We start from the raw sequence: 27,889 nt of genomic DNA, 5'->3' as shown, positions 1-27,889 counted from the left end.
GAAAACTAAATACATCTTAAACTGACCAAGAATGAAGTTCTGAAACACTGAGTTAACAGAAACGATAATCCTTATGACGTTGAAAGTACAAAACATTTTTGTGGTACGAGTTCTTCTTGCTGTCTTCAAAAAGCGGCAATGAGCCAGAAATAAGAGGGAAAACGGGCGCAGGAATTTTGATGCAATTTTGTTACAATTAAGATTGTAAAAGTACCGGTTTATAAGTGAGTAAAAATTTTTATTTTCAAAGATAGTCTCTCGCGCTGGGGACAACCTATAACAAGTCATGTACTTCGCGTTATCGACCATTTTCGCCGGGAATGACGCACGTTTCTTCTTTCTCAAGCAAGGTTTATAGTTCATGATTTTTTGAGCTTTTGAGACCAATGATGATCATAAAAATAACCAAAAGGTGACAAGGACGATAGAAATAATGATGATAATCCATATCCATATCCCTAATGTTCGGCTCTCTTAGTGATTTTCCCATAAATGGTGTTGGTTTACCCTGAGGATGATAAATAAAATATATAGCGAGCTTGATTATAGAAAACCTTTTCAGGAAAAGGGTTATCGCTTATTTTCTCTTTTAAAAGATCAAAATAATGAAGTTTGCTCTGCGCGCCGGATCACTGTTCCTCGAAGTGTCATATTAATATCATTTCACTTGAAAAACAAAAGACACCAATTTGTCCCCTTGCATGGCATTTGTGCCATCACTACATTTAATTTGTTCTTTAAATTAGAGAATCATCTTACAAAATCAGTGGTTGCATCGATGCAAAATTTTTAAAAAATAGGTTATCGGGTTGCATTTCTTTCAAAGACATTCAAGAAAATTACATCTGTACAAATATCTCTGATTTTTTGGCTTGACTTTGCACTCTGCAGTCCTTCCTATTCTCATTCAATATAGACCGACGTTGGACTGCGTGGTCATCGTAAGTACAGAAATACAGTCCTCTCACATTTTTCCTGGTAGTTTCTAAATATCTTTTGAATCTGCCTTTTATTCTCTGAATTTTCAGCAAAGTGTTCAATTTTATATTTTGTTTTCTTTAACTCTCCGACCGTTTGAAATTCTAAGTTGAGTCCCTACCGGGACTCAAACAGGATGTCTTAATGTAATTGACTTCAGAACAAGGATCATGGTCGCGGTCAGAAATAGCTTCAAACTCAAACTCAGTTAGAACCCTTGCTTGGACCTAAAATAATAAAAAGCCAAAATTCAGAAACAAACATCACAAACCAAATAATGATACTAGCTGGTTCATAATTTACCAGCCCTATTAGGAAAGTGCTCACTTGAAACACAACTAAAACGTTCTATGCAATTTTGATAACCCTCAAACATTTTCCTATTTGGCAACTGCATTAACTCGAGCACTCAATTTTTTAAATAGTGTTAGTATCTTTTAGATTTCACTTCATCCCATCACCATGATACTCTATTAAAGAAAAGCTTCCCTCTAAATACATGATTACGTACATCTAATATCCTTCATCGTACGCTGATTCCCCAACCATGTTAGCTGCTAAGTAAGATTTTACAATGAATTTGGCCGACGGTTCCGAAAGCAACTTCGCCAACAGCAATTCCCCCCGTCACACTTTAATGCCCCCGCAGATCAGAAGTGCGACCAATAGTCAAATTCAATTTTGAATTAGAGTATTTACACGGACGTCATCGTCGGAAGTAATAGACCACCAATCAAAAGCACACCACTGAAAATATTCTGACTATTTGAAAACTCTCCTACGTATTTCGAATCATTTGCAATTAATCTCTGTGTTGAATATTTTTTCCTAGTTGTATAAGAGAGATTCCTCTATAGAAATCAACTCGTCCCTTTCCTTTTCCTTCTTGACTACGATTACACTTTATTAAAGTATTCACAGAAGAAGTGACTCTGAAAATAATAAACAGACCCTGCTGGGGTAAACTCTTTTCCTCGACCTGACACATCTCAACTTTCCTCCTCTTGTTTAAACACTCCAACTGTTATGAAAGGACCAAAATCATTTCGATTCAACAAGGTAGTATGGTTGATTGATTTGGGTTCCACTTTGTATAATTTTTATCTCTCCAAAATTGCAGCCCACACCTGCCATCGGACAGGTTGATATTTAGCAGTCATTATTATACTGAGGCCCGAGGCCGTACTCTTAGAAAATTTACCAAAATGGAACCATTTGGACCTCCTGTTATGTCAAGGAAATTGTCATTTAAAAAAACTGTCCGGTCCTACTTCTTTCAGAGGAAAAAAGAAACCAAGTTCTTCCTTCTTTCGATTATAATTCAAATGCGCAGATATTAGTTTGACCCTCATACTCTTGAGCACACAGTACTCTACATCAGTTTGAGTTGATATTAGTACGGCGAGGATAACACTTAAACAATCTGCAAACGAACCTCCAAACTCACTAACTATCTTATTACACAAATGTCTCGATTCATCTGTCTTTTTATCTCTCAATTGTTAGCTTAGACTTGAGTTTGTCATTTCATGATTAGGAGTTCGAACAACTGTTCTGTTTTCTCAAAATCCTACGGCTTTAAACGGATGTTTTTCTTGACCAGAGCTCCTCGATGTGAGCGCAGACAATGCTTCTCTTTATCTTCAAATCTTCATTTAACTTCATAATATTGATAAGGCGGTAGTTTCCTAGTTGTTAAAATGTAGCTCTAGCCAGGGTCTTAAGAATAAGTACTTCTAGTTTTTAAGTGTCTCTTCTTACACCTTAAGAAATCTTCTGTTTGCGGTTCCTTTAGAACGAACATCGAAGATGGTATGTTTATTTCTCGTGATCCCCATTATTGTACACGCTAGGTAAAAGAAGCGATTCTCTTAACTCTTCGCCTAAACATCAATTAAAATTTACCGTTGTGATTAGCTTTGAAATTTTTAAGAGAGAAGATTGAAAAAACTTCACCTTGCATCCTAGCTGCAAATTCATTATCTGGTACATCATTCCAAGTAGATATTGAAGAGTCAGGCTTCAAACTACGATTAAATAAAACAACAAACATACAGACAGACACGATTAATAAATGCAATTATTAATCATTCGATCAACGTGAAACTTTCTAGTCGCGGTTACTTTCTTGCAACTGCACGATGTATGGAAAGCCGCTACAATACGCATGCTGGTCTTATATAAAATGAGTCCTAATTTTCATGGACCTTTTGGATTAAGAACCATAACGTTCTTTCAACCATCTACAGAATACCTAATTTAACATATGTACTTGTAAGTAGAGGCTTGCGTTTCATAGTGATTTAGTTTATCATACCGATGAGCGGTGGACAATTTGGACTTTTTGTCTTCGTCTTTGCCATCTTTAGACCATAGTCGACTTTTATGAGTGTCGAAAATGTCAGAAGGAACTTTGGCTTCTTGTAGACCTTTTGAATAAATCATGCATCGTTAAGGTTAAAGTAATATAAAGAAGCTCACATTCTTTATTTTCCATTATATTAATCACGAGGCGCTAACAAGATATTGATTACATGATGCTAAAAAAGGGCTAACGTGTTACCCGAGTTGACTCCAAATAATATACGGGGTCCATTACATGCCTCTACTTTTATATTGAAATATAGTCGTTTGTCTCATGATGTAGTCGGTTCCTATATAGATCACGATGTTTCGACTGAGCGCCCTCTTGTCAGATAGAATGTTGGATTGATAATCTAGGTATTCAAAAAGTATTTTCATGCGCTAATTAACCATATCTTTGTTAGATTAACCTCTCCTGAGACAAGCAACGTAGCTAAAATCACAAAGAATGAAGAAATTTAAGATTTACTGCAGACGAGCAATCTATATCCATCCATTTGTTTATTTAATCTAATTGAAAGGAAAACAACAATCAGACACCTTAGGCATTCATATACCTTCTGTTATCGATAAGCTTGGGTAAAGAGGCAGGGCAGTAGTAACAGAGCACGCAACTGCTTGAGGTTGTGGTAATAGTCTTTCACTCCTCTTTATATGCCGTTGTATCTCGGTATATAGTCTACGTGAATAACTGCGGAGCGAAACCAAATAACAATGACTTCATCAAACCTCATCACAAGCTTTTATGAACAGAAAATTACTAACAAGAAATTGTCGAGTTATTGACGTCACTCACGTGCTTTTCCACCTTGTTAAACGGTATTTCTAGTATTTCCTTACATCTTACATCTTTCACTTGAATTACAGTTGTTTCGGAAGTGTCGTTCCAGTTTTAATAGTGGCCACAGAGTTTTGACCTTTTTTACAAGCGGGGTGGATCTCTAGTCTTGTCTCAAGCGACGTAATTTTGACCGGTTTTTTTTAATTTCAAATTCTATCTTGCAAAATATTTGAATCTGAGCAAGGATCTTGGATTCAAGCTCTGGACTGAAAGCTTAACCACGCTTCATACCTGTTTGTTTCGGGAGGAACGCAGCCACTTCCAATTTTAGTTTTTAGGTTCCTCTTGTGATAATTTAAGTACCCACTGCCTAAGGGGGTATATCTTTCACGCCCTAAGAAGATGAACCAAAAGAGAAAAATTTACCAAGTCTTCCGATGTAATCTCCTTTAGTATTGTTTTATATCATAATACAGATACATGAAAACATAGCGAGCCATTCTTGTGGAGGGTAAATATTCGGGAAATGGACAAAAAGGTTCAAAACATTAGAGGATAGAAGATCTGGAAGCGATATTTCTGCAATTATCTCTTGTTCTTCTATAGTATCATTTTTTTTCCTCGACTAATATAACAGCCTTGATTTGATCAGGCAGTTGGGATATCGCTTCTGTAGATGTTTGAATACCAACATCATCGGTGTTTGCTGTTTGAAAAACCCCTTCAGTAACCAGGATTTCAGTGTCATCACCATCTCCCATCAACGAGTTGCCGTTGTTTTCTGAGGAATTGCGTGAGTAATAAAGTAAACTTGTTTAACTTATCTCTAAAGCAAATTCCACTCAATGAAACGAGTAGTACAATTGAATGGGACATGGTATCGATATCTAAATTTTGTTAGTTAGTCCCATACCATTGTTATTTTTATGAAATAATGACGCTGATAATTGAGAATAATAATAAAAATAACGTTGTAAGTGGTTAAATCATTTGTACCTATAATTTTTCCTGCAATTATCTGTTGTTCTTTTGTAGTCTCATTTTTTCCTTCGACTGGTATAACTTTCTTGCCTTGATCAACCAGTTGGGAAATAGCTCCTATGGATGTTTGAATACCAAGATCATCGGTGTTTGCTGTTTGAATAGCCCTTTCAGTAACCAGGATTTCAGTGTCATCACCATCTCCCATAAGCGAGTTTCCGCTGTTTTCTGAAGAATTGCGTGAGAAATAAAGTAAACAATTACACACTAAGACATCTTAAGTGGATTAAGATAACCCAGGATTAGTGTGAAATCTAATTTCAGATCGGAAAGTTTTAATAGGAAATTCAGAATAACCAATTTGATGATTGGACGCTCTAAGAAGAATAGAAAAAAAATGTTCTAAAAGGGCTTTTGAACAAAGGAACAAAGGAACTCGGATTAAAATTTGATCATGGATTAGCGCTCATCGGTCTTCGTATATCTTGACCCAGGTCTACAAGTATTCCTTTAGCAAGTATTGTTACCAACTTACGAGAAATTTTCAAGAGATGCTCTTTACACGCCAAATAGTGTTCTTCCAGTATGCTTGTTTCTAAAGTGACAGACTCCACTTGAAATCTTTCTTTGATGTCATCAGTCAGAAGACATTTTTCGGCCATCCAATTTAGACGACCGGAACAATAGTCGGACCACAGACATTCAAGACTTTCCAGATCTCGGCATTCGACAGAAAATCGTAAACGGTTGTCACGCTCTTTTGTCGGTTCTGAATCTTGAGTTACTGTTACATGTCGAAGGTAGTTGGGTAGTTCCGTAAAAGAGCCTAGAGAAGTCTTTTTCTCAGGTAACATTTCAGACACCAGATGCAGGCTTCCGTTTTCTTGTTCTGGATGAAATTTATTTGGGCTTGCTGAACAACCGCTGTCTACGTTGTTATCAAAGAGCGATGTATATGAAAAGAAAATCAACGTTCCTATCTTACATATAAAGCCATGTGAGTAGAAAACAATTTTCTGAATTTGATTGTTACCCGATCTTTGATCTTTGTCTGAATGGAGGTGCATTCCTAACCATGTAGTAAAGGTTCATGCAAATCGTAGCCTTGGGAAAAATTATTCTTGCTAATATCAATATCCTTACGGCTTCTAGCTTTTTTTAATTACTGCACAATTAAACTAAAATACACAATTAATAATCATCACTCATAGTTTGTCGTACAATAAAGAAGAGCAGGTTTTTGTTAGAGTTAAACAAGCTCATTTTAGAACTATAAGTTCTATTCAAACATGAATCTACCATAAAATTGTCAAAACCTTTACATAAAATGAAAATTTTTAATGATTTCTAATAGATGCTATGCTATCATTTGAGATGAGCGCCCAAAGAAAAATTCTATAATTATATGTATATTTGAATTGTTGATGTTTTCACTTACAATTTAACGCAAAGTGCACTGTGGAGAGTTCACGTTGTTCTTCGTCCTGAGCGACTAAAGCTTGTCCATTCGCTCGGTCAGTTAGATTTTCTGCAACTGTTGAATCACGATTCAGATCTGGTCGATGGCGTCAAAGAAAATAACAACAGTAAGAATTAACATGAAACCGTAACATAACATGAAACTATAACATATTTCTCCTCCCTTAACAACGATATTTTTGGGAAATCTTACAATTATGGACACTCCCAAGGACATGGTAATGCTGATCCTTGATTTTTTTTATACTTTTTCTGCTTTTTTTTCGGTGAACGATTTGAGCTTCAAATTTGGGTCTGATAATTTTGAGGAAACTTTAATCGCGACTCGGGAACCTCAACCCCCGAATCTTGACCAGAAGGCAAGTTCATTTCGCAAAACTCAAACTGAGACATTTCCTACTTTAGCGGACCTCTCCTTTATTTAATTTTTTTGATAAACTCCACGGTTTCCTAACCCTTTCACTCCCACAAGTGATCAAGACAGAATTTCTCCTTACAATATCAATACAATATCAAGCAGGCAGGTGATGAGAATAGAGAAGAATATCAATTATGGAATTATTAGTTGATCCAATACCAAATTCTCTGAACTAACATCATAAGAATTGTATGGCAGATAGTAAGGAGAATTACTAATTAGATCTTGGGAGTGAAAGGGTTAAGGATTCTTCGTCAAATATACAAAAACAGCAACTTTGTTCTCGTTTAATAACCATTCCTAAGTTTTTAATTCATTTTCATTTTCTTCTGTTTTATTTCTGTCGCCTCGTTCGCCTACTTTTTGTTTTGTCGTTTTTATTCGTTTCAGACAGATAAATGTCGGTAGAACTTTGATAAAATTGTTGATTTTGAGTATCCATGCGTATACATGATAATATATTTTTTTTCTGGTAACAATGTACCGGAGTATTAGATGGTAAATAAGGGTGCACCCGTAAAGGATGAGCTTTGAAAAATTTTGGTGAGATTATTTTTTTCAGTTTAAAGTTGCACCAAGGCCATTTTACTCGATCCCTTACTTTCCATTGAACTAACTGCTTTGCTCGTAAGATTTCTCACGTTCCTATTGACAGGTTGGTTTGTTTTGCTGGCAAGATAGTAACAAACAAAAAATTTATATACAGATAACAATCCCATCCGCCATTCAGAAGCGCTGTGCCGTATTACACTGATTACCCTCTTTTTGACAGTCATTTTCCTAAGCCCTAAGTGCATTAAACCTTAAAACCTGTCTTCTTGGGGAGTTTTAACTATCAGATGAAGTACCTGTTAATGACAGTTTGCAAGCCAGGTAGTTCTCCATAGTAATGGTCGTTTCCAGTTCTATTGATTCCACTTCATATTTTTTCTTTATCTCATCCGTTAAAAGGCGTTCTTCCGCTACTTCATTCAGGTGACCGGAATTATAGTCATCCCACAGACGCTTAAGAATTTCCAATGTCCTACATTCGACTACAATTCGCAAGCTCCCCTCGCCTGCTTCTCTTATTATCGTGTCGTGTACTCCTTGTAGGTAGTAAGAGAGAGACTGATTGAATTTTTCAGAAGGGACTTTAGCTGCATGTATCTCGAGAAAGTGTTTTGTCATCTCACACATCAGGAGGTGTTTGGCTTCTTCTTGTTGCGCAGCATCTTTGCTCTCTGCCTCTTGAAATGTAGCGCAGCTAAGTCTTATGTGGATGGGCAATCTACCTGGAGCTAAATGTGCACTGACTTCCAAAAAGCCAGGCGAAAACACAATTAGAACGTTGCTACTTAAAAAAATATCACTTTCCTTTTAAATAAATTATGAAAAGCGGACTCGCCGGGAGGCTGTGGCACACTACATATTTTATAGAAAACAAATAACAGAAAACTATTAGTGAACAGAGAATGGCACCTCCGCATCAAATACTATTTCTCTGTTGCCAGATTCTACCCATAAAGAACTGAGGAAAGCAGACGAAAGAGAATAGAGACCTACTTATTACCTATCGAAAGTCTGGAATTCCTGCGACACAAAGACGTTTAAAGGCAACAAGAAAAGAAATGAAAGGTAACGGCAGAGAAAGAAATTGCGAGAATTTTACAACCAAACGGTTGTACCTTGATAATTTTGAACATATCCATTTTATTTATTACTTTGTACTTACCCTTTTGAAGAAACCATTGAGATCATTCGATAATCTCCGGTAATATGTGGCATAGGATAAATTAGAACCACTGGGCATTCCCGTGGAAAATCCTGAAATTTTACTCTTTATATTACATGGAATACAGGGCGTACCGATGGTATTGTATAACAAACGTGTATGTGAAATCGGACCAATAATTATTTGGTTGAAGAGGGATTTTGCTGGTATATCAGTGATATGAATTTGGAGTAAGATTTCAGTGCCACTCTTCGAACCAACATTTAATCAATTTCCCCAATTTCTCTCTTCGACACTTCAATGCTTCAATCTGATAAGTCAGAATTTAATACTAGATACCAGTCTCCAGAGTATGAGTTATTACAAGTATTTTATTACTATCATCATTATTGTTATTATAATTATTATGTATTTATAGTTTTCAAAAATGGGGCGCTTAAAGAGTATGGTACCTGAACAAAGGCCGTTACTGACTTCCGTCTGGTGAGGCAATGTGGACTTTTCTGATGCACACCCACAATCTTCGGGTTTGTCTATTTGAAGAATATGCGACATTTTAATTATTTTATTAGCTATGCAATGTTTTAGAGGTTTGGGGTTTAAGTGGCCGCTGACAAATAATTTGCTAAACGAGCCCATAAAGGTTTCATACATCTCTATGTGCCACAAGTCAATCTTTCACATTGCAGTGTGTTACTTTTTTGTTAGGGAAAATTAACCCTGATAATGGCTATCTCTACCCAAGAGTATAAATGGTCTTGGGAATTTTTATAGGGAAAGGGGAAAGATGCCTCAAAGTTAACTAAAATATTCCTGGCTGTTTTGGTTAAACTAATTGGGAGACTTATAACCACGGTGCGACGGAATGCCTTTTGGTAAAGCACTGGATCATCTCAGCTAAGCTTACATCCATACCGTTAAGAGTGATGCTGATCATTTTGTCAATGAGAGATTCACACTGTTTTTTCCAACTGTACTTTTTTTGGTAGGTGTCTCGTAGTGTTTCACACTCTTCAAGTCGACTGCTTCTGTCGTTGTTGCAGACGTCCCCAATTGCTTTGGCCCACTGATCTGGATCATCTGAATCAACCACAAAATGCCGGCCAAATGGTATTTTCAACAAAGCTTCTGCAAATCCTGATTTTCGACTCACAAGAATAGGCAGACCGGCTGACAAGGCTTCAAGACCCGTTAACCCAAAGCCTTCAGTTCTCGAGGGCATAACGACAAGGTCTGCTTCGCAAAATACCTTTTTCAAATCTTCCCGGCTATCCAAAAACGCTCGCACCCTTAGCTGGCTGTCAGGGATATCAAAAGCGAGGAAACGTGTTTGTGTCTCTTCGATTTTGTCCTTCGCAGCACCAACAAATAACAGAATACAATGACTCAGCTTAGCCACAGCTCGAGCTGCTATGTCGAAACCTTTTAATTTAAAGTCCTCCGAATCTCCACGACCTAAACACAATACTTTACAAACTTCTCGTTTTTCTGGACTTTGTTTCAATTCAGAGAATTCTGCTAGAATTCCAGGAGTAAATTGGAAGAAACATTGCTCTTTCTTACACGAGGCGAGATAAGAATGAAACGCTTTGTACAATTTGGGGCCAACTGGTACAACGAAGTCAGCTAGTTCGCAAAGTTCTACCTCTGTTTTATGCTTTTTCTGAGCATTCGAAATTGGATTGGGATATTCTTTATATATCCCTAGTTCTTCAGGGTCTGTATGGACAACCTGAATCCATTTACATTCGTGGGACTCCCTGATAATTTGTGCCTGATGGCCAAGTTTAACACCATGTCCAACCACTACGTCAATTTGCAAATCCTTTGGTGGAAAGTTAAGCCATTCCAGTTCATCTAAGCCGGGCCGCCTTGGTGCCTTTATAAGTTCTATTTTATGACCATGAGCTGCTGTCTTGTCCTCGTCATTGCAACTTGGAACAAAGTAACTGACCTTAATTCTTGGGTCCTTTGCGATGTTTATTGCCAATTCCCTGTTTAAGGTGGAGAGGCCTCCTTTGCTTGATCCCCATTCTGATGCCAGGAAAGTAACTCCAAGCCTTTTGGGTCCTGGGCACTGTCTGCTGTAATTGTTATTGTCCTCTCCATTTAGCATACGTGCGTAGTTTGATGATTTTCCCCCCTTGAAATATGATAAAAGCTGTTAAAAATATTTCACCGGACTTTTTTTATATCAGTGGCCCGATTTAAAAGGATGTCTAGTTATAAGACTCAGAGTGCAAAGTAATTGTTTAACAAACATCTTCTGCGTAAATGCATTACTACGAATCATACATTCCCCCTTGACACTTGCACCCTGAAGAACACGTGTTATTTTAGAGTTGGGCCCCTACACTTCTATAGCTGCTCACAAGTAATCATACACTTCAGAAAAAAATAATTTGCATTATATGCAAGATATATTTTTTAATATTTTTACCTCTGCAATCTGAAAACCCTTAATGATCATTCACCATGTTCTGTGTTTTATTGTTATGAAGACCAAATTAAAATAAATGTCCCTCTAGCCTGGTGATCTGTAATTAATCTCTGTACTGCAATCAGTAGGATTTTGTATTCTTATCTCCCTGTTTTAAATAGCAATGTGTCATGCGTGGTTGAAGAGGAAGGACTTCGAGCAGAAATCGGCGAAAATTCCTTTTCGCCATTATTAACTGTGGACTCGAGCGACGATTCTACGCTAGAAAGAAAGGAGGTTTTAGTTTCCAGAACAAATCACCTATAGAAACCCCGTCGTCGAACTGTTGACTCAAGAAGCAGATGAATTACCAAAAGTCAGTCTAGTTTACAAAGAAACCACGGGGTGTACTCATATAATTAGGACCATGATAACAGTGAACACTACCACAAGAGACGCTTGCAATCAAACTTTTCCGTAAACCAATGTTGCAGAGGCCGTCTGTGTTTTCCGAATCATACTTCTGAACCGATAAATACATTTTATAACATATCGCAAGCAAACAAGTGCTACCTAATATTCTTAAGGTGTTACCATGATAAAAATCCTTATGCACGCACGGCCGTGCATTCCTAACATGGCAGGTGCATTCAGCTGGAGGTTGTTTAGCCGCACTTTAAAATCTTTGACATTGTTTTTCTGTTCCATCCCGATTGAGATAGACCTTTGGGCGCTCAAAATCAAAAGTAAATATGCTAAACAATACTTATTTCTAAAAAGAATGAGGATGTAGTTCTTTCAAGCGACGGAATTAGCTTTTGAGTTCATTCCCACACGCTATCCGAATTATGGCTGGAAATGAACATAGTGATCTTTCCGACTTCAAGTGAGGCTTTGCGACGTAAGGGACAACTCTCCAGAACGATAAATATCATTTTTTTAAGTGTTAACATGTCCCAAAAGTGTTGTTTACTAAAATATTTTGGTTTAAATCGCACAATTTCAGAAATTCGCAATTTTCTGCTCGTAAATTGTAGTAAACTGTGGAGAATCAACCACGCGGGTCTTGTAAACGCAAGAAATTCGTACATTTTTCGCTTCACTTTTCCAACGGTGAATATTACTTTTAACTGTCGATGTGTCGTAAACGTATTGTTCAACAGTAGATTTTGAATCTAAAATTGAACAGTTTCAGAATTTTCATCAAAAACCTACGCAATGCTCTGGCCGTGAATTCTAGCATACTCAATATACTACGCGGTCTGGTACATTCAAGGAATTTGTTCGTTTTAAGCTTCTCATCAGCAAATTTACAAATTTACTAATGCTTTGGTCTCGAAATAGTTCTTAATCGTTTTTATTTAGTCTTTTAGTTATGGTTTTCGGGTAAATCTTGATTACCTGGTAAACCCAACGCAGTATTGATAAAACTCTTTCTTCAAGGACAAGTTGTGTCCGCTATGTTGTACAAGAATTACTTTCATGGACGAAATCTTTATGACTTTCAAAGATCAAAACCACTTTCTAAACTACATCTGCTTTATCTTTATCCACTTAGCAAACAAAGCTTTCCAAATTACAGTCAAAACAACAGACGTAGTTCACTTCGAATTTCTCGATCTATCCTAGTTTCTCAGATTGCATCCAAACAGGTTTTACCACACAGCTTTCATCTAAGACTCCCAGTGGAACGTGACGTAAAATACGTCACGCGTTACTAGGTAACAGTGCTCATACATATGCACGAACCCCACTCAAGTGGGGTTTGCAGAATTACACACTGTCCGTGTTGAAGTCGTCATGACAATAACAGTTATCAAGAAGCTGAAGTTGCTCTCGTCTACACCTCGAGCAACTCTTACGCTTTTCTCGTGCTCTCCAAACTTCCTGCGTGCATCCATAACTCGATTTACGCACATTAAGCAAGAACAAGAGATTATAAATTCTTGGGAAGCACCAATTCTTTAATTGATTTCTTAATGTCGCCTGACGTACGAGAGGTCTAATCCTCGAACATGCCAACTAGAAAAATCGTAATCTGATATAGCCGCCTTTCTGGTTGTTTTGTTACACAGGTCGGTTTCTGAAGTATTATCTAGGTCAGATCCAAATGACACGGGCCCTGCAACAATTCCTTAAACTAGGTATCAAGCCATGAGTTTTCGAATTAGTGATTCAGCTTCGGCCGTCACTTGGTCGCACTTGAATTAATCACGAGTTTTAGTCAGGTTCTGTTCAGGCACACGTTTAATAGCAACACGGAAAGGCAAACAAAGAGTTAACGAAGATCGGCTGCAGATTGCCCATTCGATCGAATGGGCACGCAAACGTTTTGACTGAGAATTCGACACTGAAGAGTAATGATTCACAAGAGGTTGAAAATATCATCTGCTATAAATATCATCTATTATTCCTAACTCCATTGTTTGCTGTGTGCCACTTTCGGTTCAGGCACAGCTTCGAAAGCAAAGCGGTAAGGCAAATAAGCAACATTCACTGAAAATTTCTCGATCGAATGGCTACGCAAACGATTTTGACTAAGAATTCGACACTGCAGAGTTATGATTCACAGGTGGTAGAAAATATATCATCTTCTGGAACATCGAATATTCCTACCTCCATTGTTTGCTGTGTACTCTTCCGCTTTCACAACTGCGTGTTCGGTTCAGGCACAGATCCACTAGCAACACGGAAAGGCAAACAAAAAGTTTACGAAGCCTGACTGTAGATTGTGGTAAAGCCTCGTTTAGCAACATTCACTGTTAATTTATCGATCGAATGGATACGCAAAAGGTTCCGACCAAAAAAATTCGACAGTGACAGGTAACAATTAACAGCCGAAACTTAAGCGCAAGTCAGTGATACATGCATCCAAAAGATTTCCATATGTCGACAAAAGGGCCAATCAGAAGAGATTTCGACACTTTTGTCGAACAGAGTCTGCTTAAATGCGGTAGAAAACGTCATCTACTATAAGCATCGAATATTCCTACCTCCATTGTTTGCTGTGTACTCTTCCGCTTTCATGACTCCACAAGATATGTATCAAAAACATTAGTCATTTATCCAAGCCGTTCCTAATGCCGATTTTCCGCAGAAAATGTCGTCAGTCACTAAATAAGCCTCCTTGATCTGAAATGCTTATGAATCTTTAATAGCCGACTTCATCCAAGATGGGGACTGGTAATAAATCCATCAAAGTTACACGAAAAGGAGTGGGGCCAGATATAAATGGGGACCAAAGGAAGAGGGGAAGTCAGGGGTTGCTACTTCAAGTCTAAGGCTTTTCCTTCGCCCTTGTATCAATACGTCACTTTTGTATGACTATTGAAGGTAGCATTGTGTCCTCTCCTAGGAGATGACATCTAATTCCACTGAAGTGTAAGTTGGCTCTTTGATTAGCCCATAGACTGACATAGCAGAACAGTCCACGGCACAGCGAATCATAGAAGAATATATTTCTGTTTTTATGACAAAACGGCAAAGATGGAATTGAAAATAACGGTGAGAGAAAAGATCCACATCGAATCTCAGCGTTTCCTCGTAGGAAAGTTAATTATTACCTTACATCGATAATGTCGCGAAATCTACGATTTTAGTTAAAGAAAATACGTCTATGAATCAAGGAAAACCTCTCTCTACTTTTTTTAATCCCTCAACATTTTCCAAGGGGATAACCAGAAGGAAAGCGCAGCATTATACATTATTTGACAAGGGAACTTTGTAGTTCTTGTCGTCTTTGTTGTTATGGATACGTACTTTTGAACCAACTACATCAATTGGTTGGAATTAAGTCATCGAAAATGTAATTTTTAAGATGATTCTTAAAAAAATAAAGCAGAGCTCATCAAATTCGTCCAGTAGTAACAGGCGCATATGGGTTTCAGCGAAGGCTTTTCTAAGAGACGTAGCGGTCCTAATAACAAATTGGGTGGGAGGAAAAAACTTAATATTGTAAATTGATGAATCGTTTGCTTACTTTTTCGAAAACTCATAATAATCTTCCCTTTTTCCGTAAGGAAACTTTGTCGCGATTCAGCCCTCCCTCGCTCATCTGATGAGTGGCTCTGAGGCTCCAGCTTAGTAGCTTTAGATCTTGGCATTATGAGTTCATAGCATAATTATTCTTTAGTCATTTGCGTGCCCTTCATTTTGTTTTTCCTCACCGTCTCTTTACGGGTGTTTAACATTCTCCCTTAACTTCACTTTGATATCATAACAGTCAAAAGTAAAGCTTACGGTCGTATACTCGCCCATAAACCACAGGTCTTTAGAGAAAACTAAACAAAAATAACACCGCATGGTCAGTTTTTGACACTTTTTGCTCTTAGTTTTTCCGTCATATCCGAATATGCGATTATGAATGAGTATGCATTTACCAGACATTCACATCAGCCCACAGTACCGGTAACAGAGGGACATGGGGGAGATACCAAATGGAAAATATAGCTTTATTTCAATGTTTCAAAAAAGACTTAAAGTAGGCTGATTCTCAAAATATACAATAACTTACAACACATTTCTCTGATTACAAAAATTAATTATATATTAGTTACGAATTCATATTCTGAAAACAGTTTTGGGAGAATGATCATCTAACACGTTATGAAGACAAGAAATAAATGATCAAAACTAGGCGATGTGAGATTTTTTTGACTCCGGTAAATGATCCAAAAAGTTGACGCAGTTAAACTTTAAGGAAAAAGTATTTCATGGTAAATCAACAGTTGGTATCAACCATCCGTATGCATCAATGCAAAATTCATTTAATCACTGTATACAGAAGTACAGTTTTCAGGTCAAAAAGAAATACAATAAAAATTACTTTCATTCTATCCACATAATGAGCAAGATGTTAACGAGAACATATTAAAATATGGCCATAAGGTCTTATTTCTAACACCATGCACTGCATATTGGTTCCAAATTGCCAATGGCGTTTTCTATGCAGAAAAAGTGGGACCGGCCCACACACTAGTATAAAATCTCTCGACATTTTCAAAAATTGTCAGCAGATCTTTCTTCCCCTTTGTGAGATTCTATGAATATCATAATCCTTCTTCTACATTTGTCTAACTTCAAAACATAAAGTTAAAATCATACACCTGCGATGAGTAGCATAAACCGTCCATGCAAAACAACAAACGATCATAAATTGTAAAAATTCTATACGTTCAATACCTCAACAGTAAGAAGATCTGGAATTAAAAAGAAAACTGGGCGTTTTCATTTCGTGAAGACATAAAATTTTTCCAAGCATCACCACAGGGAAAATACTTCTCTTCAATCCCTACTCTTCTTTGGGAGTATGAGGCCCTATCTTAATGTAGAGTATGTTGAGGACGTATTCTGCCTCAAAAATCAACAAAATTACAAAAGACGATTCAACAAGTTGCAAATTGCCCAAATATTTCATTTTAAAATGCAATGTAAAGGAATCGACAACATAATAAGGCTTTGAGGAATACATCCCACAGTTCGGGGTTATTGTTTCAAGCCTCGAATCGTTTAATACTGAATTTGCAATAATTTTTGTATAAAATTATAGTCCAACCTAGACAAAATATCACCCGTTTGATAACACCCAACAAGATTCATCAGCAACACCAACAATTATCGTGATGAATTTTACAGATGAAAGATTTGGCTGACTCTGATTAGTTACTCCATGATCCTTTTTTTGTATGTCAGCCTTTAGTCCCCTTCAAATCTATTTATAAGGCGCTGTAAGTTTCACGTCACATCTTGGTAAAGTGAAGTCATAAAAGTGTTTTATTAGCTTCTCAATTGTTTTGCATCGCACGCCATCAGGATCAAGGGCGTAGCCTTTCTGCAAAATAAATACCACACAAAGAGGTGAGGGGGTCACTGTGAATTGTACATCCAAACTGCCATACGATTAAGAATTTACAAGGAAAAAAACAAAAAAAAAATTATTAGACAAAGAATGAACCACATACTTCATCCTGAAACACCATGTAATGTCGTACTCGATCTCCAGTCCACACGGACAGAGCCTGCATGAAATTGAAGGAAAAATTAAGAAGTAAATAAAAAAAAGAACAAATTTTCCTCGCACTTGAAAATACTGCTCTGTGAAGTATGAAAAGTAATATGCTGAAAAGGCGATGAAAGATTACATCGTTGAGTTTTCGGTTTGAACAAGATTGGAGAGACTGAACTGTTTTATTGATGTATGGTTTTCCTAGACTGTACTTATATATTTAATTTCCCCATAAACTCAATCTGTAGCACATTCGACTACGCTCCAACTGCCTGCTCGTTTGTAACTGTTACTTATACAGTTGACAGTCATATTACCATATACGAAACATGAAAAGTCGAGGTCAACAATCTACGATTTTCAGACTCTTAAGTACACGAGTTTTGTTACTATGAATAAAAATCATTCTTTGAAGTTGGGTTTACCCGCTCTGACTGTGCGTTCTGACTTCTACGCAGTATGTAGACTCCGAGTTTATTTTCCAAGAGACTACAAGAAAATAAGTCAGAAATAAATACGTGTTAAAACACAAATACAGTAACACCATATAAAACCTTGAAATCCCTACCCTCCACTCCTGAACTGATACATAAACCTATTGCTTTTAAATTGTACTTCGCGATGAAGGAGTTCGCCTTATCGGGATTCCATTATTGTTTTGCCTAAGGCACATTTCATTGCATAACCAATAAAACTAATTCATATTGATCGGTTGCAGAAGAAAACAGACAATAAAAGTGGACAAAGAAATAACAGAGTCAAATTTTATTTAGAGACCTAAAAGCTTCTACTCATGGTAGGTAATATCAAAACCTTGCATACGCACGTAAATGTCGATAACATAAACAATAGATGGGTACTTATTAGTTTTAATTAAGAGTGTTTTCACTAGCTTCCTTGAGGAAACCTCTTTATTACGGCAAAGTAATATACTTACGCCCCAACTTGCATCTTGTCCACGTCGAGTTTTACAGCCGAGGAAGGAAGAACTATCTGCAACAATAAAGTGAAGAGAGTTGCATAACCCCTTAACCCCCATTAGTGACCAATACAAAATTTCTCCTTACAATATCAATGAAATATCAAACAGACGAGTGATGAGAATGAAGAAAAATATCAATCTGGAGATTGCTAGCTGATCCAATACAAAATTCTCCAAACTCAAAAAATGAGAACTGTATTGCAGACAGTAAGGAAACTTACTAACGAGATCTTGAAAGTAGAAGAGTTAAGAAAACCATCGTTATTTAAGAATTTGTTCATGCTTAGCGTGGGTATATCGAATTATGGATGCACGCGGGAAGTTTAGAGAGCACGAAAAATGCGTAAGAGTAGCTCTAAGCGCAGCCGAGAGCAACTCTAGCTTTTTGAGTGCTCTCCAAACTTCACAAGTGCATCCATAACTCGATATACGCAGAGCTAAAAAGCATGAGCAAATTTTTTTATAACAGAGCGAAAACAAGGATCTGAGCGAAGAAGCCTTTTATTGTGATAGAGTGCAAAATTCTCACAACGCACAAAAAAAAGAAAACAAACGTCCCTACTGGCTGGTCAAAAACACGCCACATTTTATACTTTGGTTTGAGCTAGAAAATTTGAGCCAGTTAACTGATAACTGTGAGAGAAAACTCAAAATTTACGGGGAAAATGGAGAAAATCAAAGCCAAATGAACTCACGTGTCACTAAAAAATGTTTTAAAAGTCAAAGACCCGAAGTTATCAAGACAAATTTGCGAAACGTGCAACTTGCGAGTTTTTTCGGATTTATTTCTGTTTCTTGTTGAATCAGGACCTAAATGGTCGATGCCGATAGAAAAATTAGGCAGATCTTCGCTGGTTTCTTCCATATTTCAAAGAGAAGAAAACCTGCACTGCAGCTTAACAGGCAGGAAACTCTGAAGCCAGGTAAAAAAAATACTCACGTCATCTTATTTACGCACGGGCGTGTGTAAATAAAGATTTTTTCATAGCGGCTCAATAGGACTTATAAAGGGCAAGCACGCGCGCTTTGCTATAAGTTTTACATAACCTTGTGTACAAGTGAAACTATAGTGAATCACAAAATCACATGTCGGTGATTAATCTATCGACATACCATGCATCAGAAAGACAACTTCATATTGGGGAGAGGGGTGGGTGGGGTGGCTGTAGTGCTTTGAAATATTTCAAAGTTCTTTGGATTGAGAGAAGCTAAGCCTGGAGGACTTCAGATAAAAAATAAAGCCTCGAGTTAATTAGCATTAGCCCTGGCCTCGTTAAGCTGTTAGGAAAAAAAAATACTACTTCATAGTACCTCTCCCACCCACAGTCTTGCGCACTGTGCAGAGGGGGAGGGGGGGCTGGGAAAGGCTACTTTACCTATTGGCTCCCGAGTTGATAGATTGTACAGTACTTTCAGCATTTTGAAGACGACAAAGTATTCAATTAAACACTTAAGATTTGTAATATTACTGACGTTCAACCAGTTTGTACAAAAAAGCAATTAAAATCCTGCCGTACGGTCATAACCAAGGTCTAAAAATCATACAAAATAAATGGTTTTATATTCACCTCATTATGATGCCGACGAATGCTTCGTCCATCTGGATATCCCCTAAAGCCAACAGAGTAAACAACGATAAGACTGAAAAACGGCATATTTAATGTTACAGGGTAATGTGGTAATATCAACTGGGTTGATACCGTAGAGTGCTTTGAAACTCTTTATGATGGCCAATTTACATTATCAACTCTGTTAATAATACTAAATTGCCTCGTTATACTCCCACACCGACGCAGCACCACAGTTTCTTTAGAAACTTACCCCCTTTACTCATAGTTGATGTTATTCTTCAGCAACTAGTGCCAAAATATTAACCAACTGTTCACAAGGTAAGCCCATTTTTTTCTGAATTACAATTGTAATTAACAATTTACGAACAAGAAAGAACCAAAAACTCACTAAATGAAACTGTAAATTGTGTAACTTTACTACAGGTTAAGAAAGGCAAAATTTTTCAAGTTTTTCTGTTGTCAAAAATTGATCTGAAATTGCACTGTATGAAGCATTTGGGGCCCTGAGTCAAAACTGAATCGTCATACTAGTCCATGCAAAAAGAGAAATTTGTTATTCATTAGAACTTCTTGACCAGTGAAAATGGGTACATGTATCTGTTTATCTTGATGAGTTTGTACAAAAAATATTGGACACTCATTCAAAAAAGCTGCCTTATTTTCAAACCAACTGAGCTGGACTGTCAGCTCTGACAAAAGTCACGGTATATATAAAACTTCTCAACTTAACAATCATAATAAGGTGTTGAAATTTTCATACATGTATATGTATCTGGAGGGTTTCTTTCCATTCAGAGGTGATATTTGCCCCAGAGTGGTATGAGTACAAGTACCCAAACATTTCAGTAAAAAAATTAGAGTGAAATAAAAATAGAGTAATGGGAATCTTTTCCTTCCTTCTCCAAAATTCCTCTCATTTTTGCTTTTTTCTTTTCTACATGCCTGTTAATTGACTGATGCAAAACCTGGAGCAATAAGGGTCCCCCTTGTCCTACTAAATATCAAGTTAACACTAAAATAGACTTTTGAGAGGTTCATGTACAAGCAAATGGATGCAAGTGACTGTTACTCAATGATTTAATGTGTCTTCATGGTGAGAGGTCCCAATAATACTAAACATGAGCCTCTTGCTAACAAAAAGAGCTATGTGAAGAAAACTGTGGCTTCTCAGCACAAAAAGCTCCATGATATAGTAAGCCTCTGTTATGATCAAACACACAAATTACACTCCATTGATAGAGAATGATATTAGGTGAAGATTCCTCTTACTGGACAGACCTTGACAGGGCAGGTTGCTTTTCATTGACATCTTCAGGATTTGTGTCTGGAACTATGTCCAAATAACCTTCCCCTTCTTCTTCTTCTTCTTCTTGGTCTAAAAAAATGAAATCATTTACCACAATATTAGTGACAGAGTTATCTAAAAAATTTGATTTTGATAATCTCCTAAAAAATGCAAAATTAATCTTAAGAACCTGACAACATTTTAACCCTTTAACTCCCAACCTCTCATTAGTTTTTCTCCCCACTGTCCCCTTGCAATTCTTATGATGTTAGTTGGGAGAATTTGGTATTGGATCAACTAATAATCCACTAATCAATATTTTTCTTTATTCTTGTTACTTATCTGCTTGGAATTGTATCATTTGATATTATAAGGAGAAATTCTGTCTTTGTCACTCAATGGAGTTAAAGGTTTAATCAAAAATACCAATGAAATAAGGTTAAAAAGTTCAGGACAGTTCCATTTGGTTGTAGTGACCCTCACCCATGGCATGATAAAAGCTAAGTCAGTAGTCATAACCATTCTAAATGAACAACCACCCTTGCATTGACAGCATGATTCGTACTTTCCCTGAGAAAGAAGATGTGGTTGCAACTGACTGAAAAGATTGAACAAATTGAGACAATAAAAGACACATAATGCATTACTGTGCATAAGTTCAGACAGTGTACAGTACCTCTACAGGGCAACGATGGGTACCTCATGATAGGTTCAGTGGTGTGCCGCGTCAGAGGAGGTGGCCGAGGAAGTGGTTTGGGCGGTGCTAATGGTTTTCCCTTTCTTGCTGGTAGAGCAGGAGGATCACTTAACTTGCGGGGAAAATCAGGACTTGTCCTTCCAGGAGATTGTCTGACTACCCCTAATGAAGCACCTCCTTGGCCTGGCACAGGAGTTGGGATGCCAGTGTAGCTGAACCCTCCTCGAAGTGGCTTAGGTGAAGGAAATGCAGGTCTCTGAGGAGGCAGGGGTTTTCTTTGCACTTGTGGAGAACCCATTTCAGGGGGTGGACAGTACATTGGTTCTAATGCTGGTTGTGGTTGAGGTTTTCCAAACATTGTTGCTAATTGTTCCAGGTCAAATTTAGGTTCTACTTCAGGGTAGCAGTACTCCAGCTCTGCATTATCATTTGGCTCTATGCTACGAGAACAAAATAAAAAGAAATACACTATAAGAGCTTCATTTGAACCCACTTATTAAAAGAACCATGTCTTAATTTGACAAAATCTATTCAGAAAATAATTTCTAATAGCATTTTAACAAAATAATACTGGACATCATTATCACTTGTGAACAATAAACCTGCACAATAAGTTTAAAATATATTTATACTTTGGCTGTCTTTTTTTAAAACTGAAAATAAAACTGTTTATAAATAAATACCAACAACAAACTACATTTATCAAATCAATTAAATTCAAGACACTCACATGCTTTGTCTTCCTGTCCCACAGTATTCTCTCATATCACTTACTATACTGTTCATCCATTCCTACCAAAAAGAATTGAACAGCTATAAAAACTTTTTTCTAGGCCAAACTTGGTCACACCTGTTATAAGAAACTGTTGTGAAGGTGGCAGACACCAGCTTTTGGTGAATGCATACAACGTACTTTAAGGATTATGGCTAATGGGAGGAGAACTTTCAGAATCAAATGTAAATTTTTTTTTATTTTTAAAACTTCATTTCTTGGCTAGGGACTCTAAGGTTTGGGGTGCAATTACCAAAATATGGGGGAGGACTAGCAGCCACTCCCTAGACTTTCCACTGCTCCAACTCTTGAACTCATTTTCCAAATTAAAACACAATTTAATTATGGGCATGGCAAAGACAGGATTCACCGCTAACAAAGTCTCCTTGGGTACATGTAGTTTGCATTACAAGTGTCTTGCTTTATTTTCCGATTAATATTTAGGGAGAGTGCTTTTCAAATTCAGTTGAATATCTGGATACACAAACATTAACATGGCACCGACCAAGAGTAACAGTAAGGTTTTAACCATTACACTCCATCAGTATGCATATTCTCCATACTGTTCTCTATACATTTCCTAAGAGGCTGACAAGGAGAATTTGTAGATCAGATGAAACCAAAGGATAAAAGACTCTCCACGCAACACTAGCAAGGTGTTGTCTAAGTAGAAAAAGGTGAGGATGTTTAACTGAATTGCTTGTTAACCCATTAATCCACTGGCGTGATTGACTCATAAATTCTCCTGACAGTATCACCCTTGATTAAGAAGTTAAGGTAATGAGAATAAAGGAAATGATCACCAACTAAACAAGTTCTTGATACTTACTTTTACTTGGTACTTACATTCATTTCTTGTTCAGAATATGCAGCAAAGTAGTAAGTCCTTTTTTCTGGTTGTAAATGAACTAATTTAAAAGTCCATTGAAATTTGGAAGTTTTCTCTGGTGCTGGGGACAATCTAAAATGAAATGTGGATAAAAATTTCAAACTAAAGCCACCACATTTATGAATAAACAAAATTGATTTTTAAAAATCCAAAATTATTCTGGAGCTTGACTTATTTTCTTACAGTAGGTAACAAACATATACTTCCAAGACTTTCTGTGCATGAGGTTGTCAAGGTCACAGGGTGTTTGAAAAGTTTACACCACTATTGCAAAATTTCCTGCTCGCATTCTATTACCTTAGTGGGAAGTGCACATTAATATTGAGCTCTTGACTGAAAAGTTTGTTTTTCATTAAAACATACCTGTATCCACTGAGAGAAAATTTGCCAGCTGTAGTTTTAGCATCTGGAGTATTGTAATAATACATGCAGCCTTTGTGCAAGATGATATATCTGTCACGCCCTATTAAAAAACACAAAAACAACAAATTACTTTCAAGCTACAAGTGGGCTAGCTGCCTTTCAAACTGTACATGGGATGCAATATAGAACTTAACCTCCACTTCATGATCCTTGCATACATTACCTGATCCGACAACAAAGGGACTGCAATACTTTACATTATGTGCAGTGGCAAAGAGAAGCACACCGATAAGTGTGATAGTATCCAATAGAAAGGTAGAATTGTGTGAGAGAACAAACAATACACAATGATACAATGCTATAACCATAGGTAAAAATTACCATTGTTTTACTGTACACTTTAATTTTGGCAATTTTGTTCAAGGAAAAAAGAGAAGGAGGGTTACTCATTAGGAACCATAGCTTTCAAGAAACCTGAAGCTCTAGACAACATGCCATATAGAGAGAGAAGGGCTTCATACAGACAGATGCACAGTAAGAAGTCACCAAAATTAATTTTGTACAAATTACACATGACACAAGATGATAAGACTCACAGGATTTTACACTTCCTCCCTCTTTTCTTATCCACCCACATTTGCTACAGCTGTCTTTGAGTAGTTCTTGAGCAGGTATGGATTGGAAAGGTTCAGGTCCTTGTTGATGTGCGTCTAAAGACGACCATTTCCTTCCATCTTCAGCAAGGGATGTACTGGTGTTAGCAGGAAGTGTTGTACTCATGCGGCTTGGAGAAGTGGCCATTACTCTATTTCAATATTATACTCTCATCTTGTATGAGTATCTATGGAAAAAAAGTTAATAAAGATTGATCTAAACTGGAAATTGAACAAGAAAAAAAATATCTGCACCCTTGACCCATTAAAAAATTCCCAAGAATAGTTAAGGTCCACAATTCACCTGGCCACCCTGTTCAATTGATAACACAGGCCGTGATTCTCCTCCCTGCAACTTAGAAACTTCTTTGCAAATGGAATAATTTTCAACTGAGCGTTAAAATCAAGCCACCCTGTTTTTCATAACTTTATTTTCTAATTTGCTCAGAACACTTGCACTACTCTCTGAACTTAAACCCAATTCAAAAGTTAAACTATTATGATCTGTTGATTCATGTTTTCCAGCACTTCAGAGAGTTTACCTCTTTTAACTTGAAGTTCTGATTTGCTTATCATGAATTTTTTCTTCTCTCACACATGCAATTTTGATTACTTTCAACTGGTTTTAGTGTTATTTAAACACTCTATTGAAAAGTACTCTAAAGAGATAATCTAGAATTATTTCAAGATAACATTTTTTAAGTCAAGAGTTCATCATCTGATTCATCACCTATTAAACAATGATCTGTTTATCTCCGACAAAAATTGTGATTACACACTTTCAGCATCATCAATTAACTTTGTTTGGATTATAATTAGTACATCTCTGTAGTGATTTGTGCAGCTTATGTTTTTGTTCATTCACTTGATCAACTGGCCTGGACCTGCCTTTCCATCCACCCAAGAAACCCTTTCTAATGTCCTGACCCAGTTCCTCTGCGGGTCATTACATCGTCCTATTCAGTGAGCACGATGAGAACAGCTGAAATTTTACTTATAGTCGTCAATCTTCCAAGCTTTGTTGCTGCCAAAGCCTACGGCTGGGAATACAGTATAATTCATCCTTCCCGCAATCATGCATGAGCACTCTGTGTACGTCAACCGCAAAACCCCGGCTCAAGTTGACAGTTACACATGAAGGCTTGATACATACATTTGATATGAACTCAGTTTAAATTGTTACTGTTTGGTTTGGATATGGACAGACATTTACAATAAAATACATCGATTGCGATAAAAGCTGGAGTTTTCTTTGTCGATACAACAAATTTTGAAGTTACAATAAACACAGCACCATTCATTGGGCGTCAAAGACGCGTTTTAGCATTAACCTTACATGATGTCACAAATGTAAATAGAGAAGCCTGTAAATTCTTGCGTAAGATGGTTACAATCGGTGCTTTCCCATATACAAGCTGTGGTACAAAACCGACGAATGCTGCTCGAATGTTCAAAAGACTGACAAACAATATCACTCAAACGGGCCATTTCCCTCACATGACATCACAACAAAACCGATTTCGTGTGCAAAAATCGCCAGCAAATTAAGATTGAAAAGTCACGCACCTAGCGAGAGGTTATATGCATCAATTTGATTTTACTGAGCCTCTGATTGTGTACCTGTAAATAAAGAAACGCCTAAAACAATATAGAATCAAAGTATTGCGCTTTCTAATTCAGATATTATTCCGGAAAGAAACCAAAGTGAGGTCTCACCTACCGAAAAGAAAAGCTTGGTTACCTTTCGGAATCCTTCGGTGTAACGCCTCTAATCGGACAATAGAGTTTTTTTAACGGCTACAAAGTTCACAAAAGGCTTCCTCTGTGCATCTTTAAACTCTCTTAATGATTTTCGTGATAACAAACTATCCCTAGATTGTGTATTTCCGCATTCAATGTCAGGGCGCGAGCTCTTCGTTGTATCTTGATCGGACTTAAGTCATTTCCTCTAGTTCCAGGAAAGACGAGTGACCTACATTACAAACAGATGAAGAAGGGAGGGGATGGACAGAAGTGTTTTTAATATAAGGAGGACTGCCGTTATATACAAGTCTTGATATTCTCACATTCCCAAAGTTCAGTCCAGATATACTGATCTATTGGGAAGATAATGATATTTAGATCCTTTTTCTTTTCGTTAAAATCAGTAGGTGCAAGCGTGCATTCATTTATTAGGAAACTGTTACGTAAGATGGCTGCAATAGGTGCTTTCCCATATACAAGCTGCGGTACAAAACCGACGAATGCTGCTCGAGTATTCAAAAGAATGACAAACAATATCACTCATCCGGGCCATTTTTCTCACATGACATTACAACAAGCCGATTCCATGTTCAAAAATAGACACATTCCCATTCGTTCTTTCTTATGATCCAATGGAGGCCACACACAAAGAAGATGACACCTTTGACAATTTTTGTTCTTACCATATTTGACGTCATCTGTGATCTCTTACCGAACAGAAGCATGGCAACATGGAAATTATATGTCCAATATTGTGGTCTGATTGGCTTCGCTAGCTACTCGCAATCAATTTACAGTCGATAGACAGAAGAGCAATTGGCCTCAGCCTGCGGTATAATGAAGTAAACGAAGACAAACATGCACTTGACTTGTTGTTAAGTAGATATAAACTAAAAAATGAAATTAAATGTGTTTCATTTTTATTTTAATCGCGTGATAATTGTCGAGGGCTTTGTCCTAATTGAACTGTCACGCGATTCACGCGATAGAAATCTTGGGCTCATAATCTAATCGGTGAATAGTACCCAGGCCCTTCCAGACGTACGTGGCTCGGAGATTATTTTCTGAACGTAACTCTATTTATAATGAAAGTTATAATATCTTAAACAGCGGAAAAATAGACTTGAAATAATACCAGAGGTGAACATCGTATCTAGTTATCGCTTTATTTGCATGTAGCTATAGATGCTTATTTTGTCATCGTCCCACGCTCACGAAAATAGCCTTTTATCCATTGCAAAGCCCACATCTTCTCACTTACCCCAATTAGCTCATATAGTTTAAGTGTATGGACCCTTGAATAAAGTTTATTATGACTTAAAAAAGGCTCAATCTCAAACTAAATTTAAAATATACCAAAAAAAATAGAGTACGATATTTTTCGTCTCGTCACAAGCGTGGGACAAAGAAAAAATTCTGAGTCCCCACGAGGCATCAAACCTTAGACCTTCGGATGCCTCTTGAGGACTAAAAATATTTTCTCTGTCCCACGCTCGTGACGAGACGAAAAACACCTTTTTTTTCTTTACCGAGCTCAAAACTCACCATTTCTCTTATTCTTTTAACAAGAAACAATCATTACTAATATAAACAGAAGATAACTTTATCATCTCTTTTATCAAATTCCCAGTTTCATTAGTGCGAGTTATGAAGTTAAAGTCATGATAGATTTAATATTGAGCCATGCGATGTGTTGCCGTGCATCTATTCAGATAAGACGTCAAAGGGTAGTAAGACTATTGACCAGTACCACTCTCAATCGCGCCTCGATCAAGTCACTTCTTTGCTCTTACCAA

The 27,889-nt window shown here is 37.1% G+C and overlaps 2 protein-coding genes across 13 annotated transcripts; both read right to left on the bottom strand.

Moving 5' to 3' along the window:
- Positions 1–140: 140 nt before the first annotated feature.
- LOC136281035 (uncharacterized) lies at positions 141–14,290 on the bottom strand. 7 transcript variants are annotated; one of them, XM_066167237.1, is made up of 13 exons: positions 13,751–13,982; positions 9,631–10,858; positions 9,168–9,248; positions 7,850–8,296; positions 6,543–6,659; positions 5,640–6,032; positions 5,120–5,332; positions 4,415–4,517; positions 3,900–4,033; positions 3,296–3,407; positions 2,935–3,005; positions 1,930–1,999; positions 666–1,205 (listed from the first exon to the last, which is right to left on the bottom strand). In XM_066167237.1, the coding sequence occupies exons 1-12, from the start codon at positions 13,754–13,756 to the stop codon at positions 1,968–1,970; spliced, it is 2,937 nt and encodes a 978-aa protein (XP_066023334.1). In that variant the 5' UTR covers positions 13,757–13,982; the 3' UTR covers positions 666–1,205; positions 1,930–1,967. The 7 variants fall into 7 exon arrangements, 6 of the variants coding, with proteins under 6 accessions (XP_066023331.1, XP_066023332.1, XP_066023325.1 ...); XM_066167234.1 differs by adding an exon at positions 14,128–14,290 and having other exon boundaries at positions 141–3,005; positions 13,751–13,814; XR_010717531.1 differs by having other exon boundaries at positions 144–1,205; positions 1,930–3,005.
- Positions 14,291–15,579: 1,289 nt separating this feature from the next.
- Positions 15,580–26,286, bottom strand: LOC131798982 (SH3 domain-binding protein 2-like). Of its 6 annotated transcripts, none has more exons than XM_066159972.1 (13): positions 26,071–26,286; positions 25,917–25,970; positions 24,294–24,538; positions 23,698–23,797; positions 23,292–23,406; positions 22,404–22,465; positions 21,653–22,113; positions 20,970–21,066; positions 19,689–19,731; positions 18,076–18,131; positions 17,564–17,627; positions 17,095–17,151; positions 15,580–16,964 (listed from the first exon to the last, which is right to left on the bottom strand). In XM_066159972.1, the coding sequence occupies exons 3-13, from the start codon at positions 24,496–24,498 to the stop codon at positions 16,845–16,847; spliced, it is 1,380 nt and encodes a 459-aa protein (XP_066016069.1). In that variant the 5' UTR covers positions 24,499–24,538; positions 25,917–25,970; positions 26,071–26,286; the 3' UTR covers positions 15,580–16,844. The 6 variants fall into 6 exon arrangements, with proteins under 6 accessions (XP_066016069.1, XP_066016079.1, XP_066016084.1 ...); XM_066159982.1 differs by having other exon boundaries at positions 25,917–25,988; positions 26,092–26,286; XM_066159987.1 differs by having other exon boundaries at positions 26,092–26,286.
- Positions 26,287–27,889: the final 1,603 nt, after the last annotated feature.

This window comes from Pocillopora verrucosa, chromosome 1 (genome assembly GCF_036669915.1).
Source record: "Pocillopora verrucosa isolate sample1 chromosome 1, ASM3666991v2, whole genome shotgun sequence".
NCBI lineage: Eukaryota > Metazoa > Cnidaria > Anthozoa > Scleractinia > Pocilloporidae > Pocillopora > Pocillopora verrucosa.
Note: the sequence above shows the minus strand (reverse complement) of the source record. Positions and strands in the feature narration are given on the sequence as shown.

Coding starts and splice junctions, on each gene's coding strand:
- LOC136281035 (XM_066167234.1), bottom strand. Junction 6,033..6,542: donor AGTGCACTTTGCGTTAAATT/GTAAGTGAAAAC, acceptor ATAACAACGTAG/ACAGCGGTTGTTCAGCAAGC. Junction 4,518..5,119: donor AATTGCAGGAAAAATTATAG/GTACAAATGATT, acceptor TCATCTTCTTAG/GGCGTGAAAGATATACCCCC.
- LOC131798982 (XM_066159975.1), bottom strand. CDS start 24,498: ATGGCCACTTCTCCAAGCCGCATGAGTACAACACTTCCTGCTAACACC. Junction 22,114..22,403: donor GGGACAGGAAGACAAAGCAT/GTGAGTGTCTTG, acceptor TTGTTCTCGTAG/CATAGAGCCAAATGATAATG. Junction 16,965..17,094: donor ACATGGTGTTTCAGGATGAA/GTATGTGGTTCA, acceptor TTTATTTTGCAG/AAAGGCTACGCCCTTGATCC.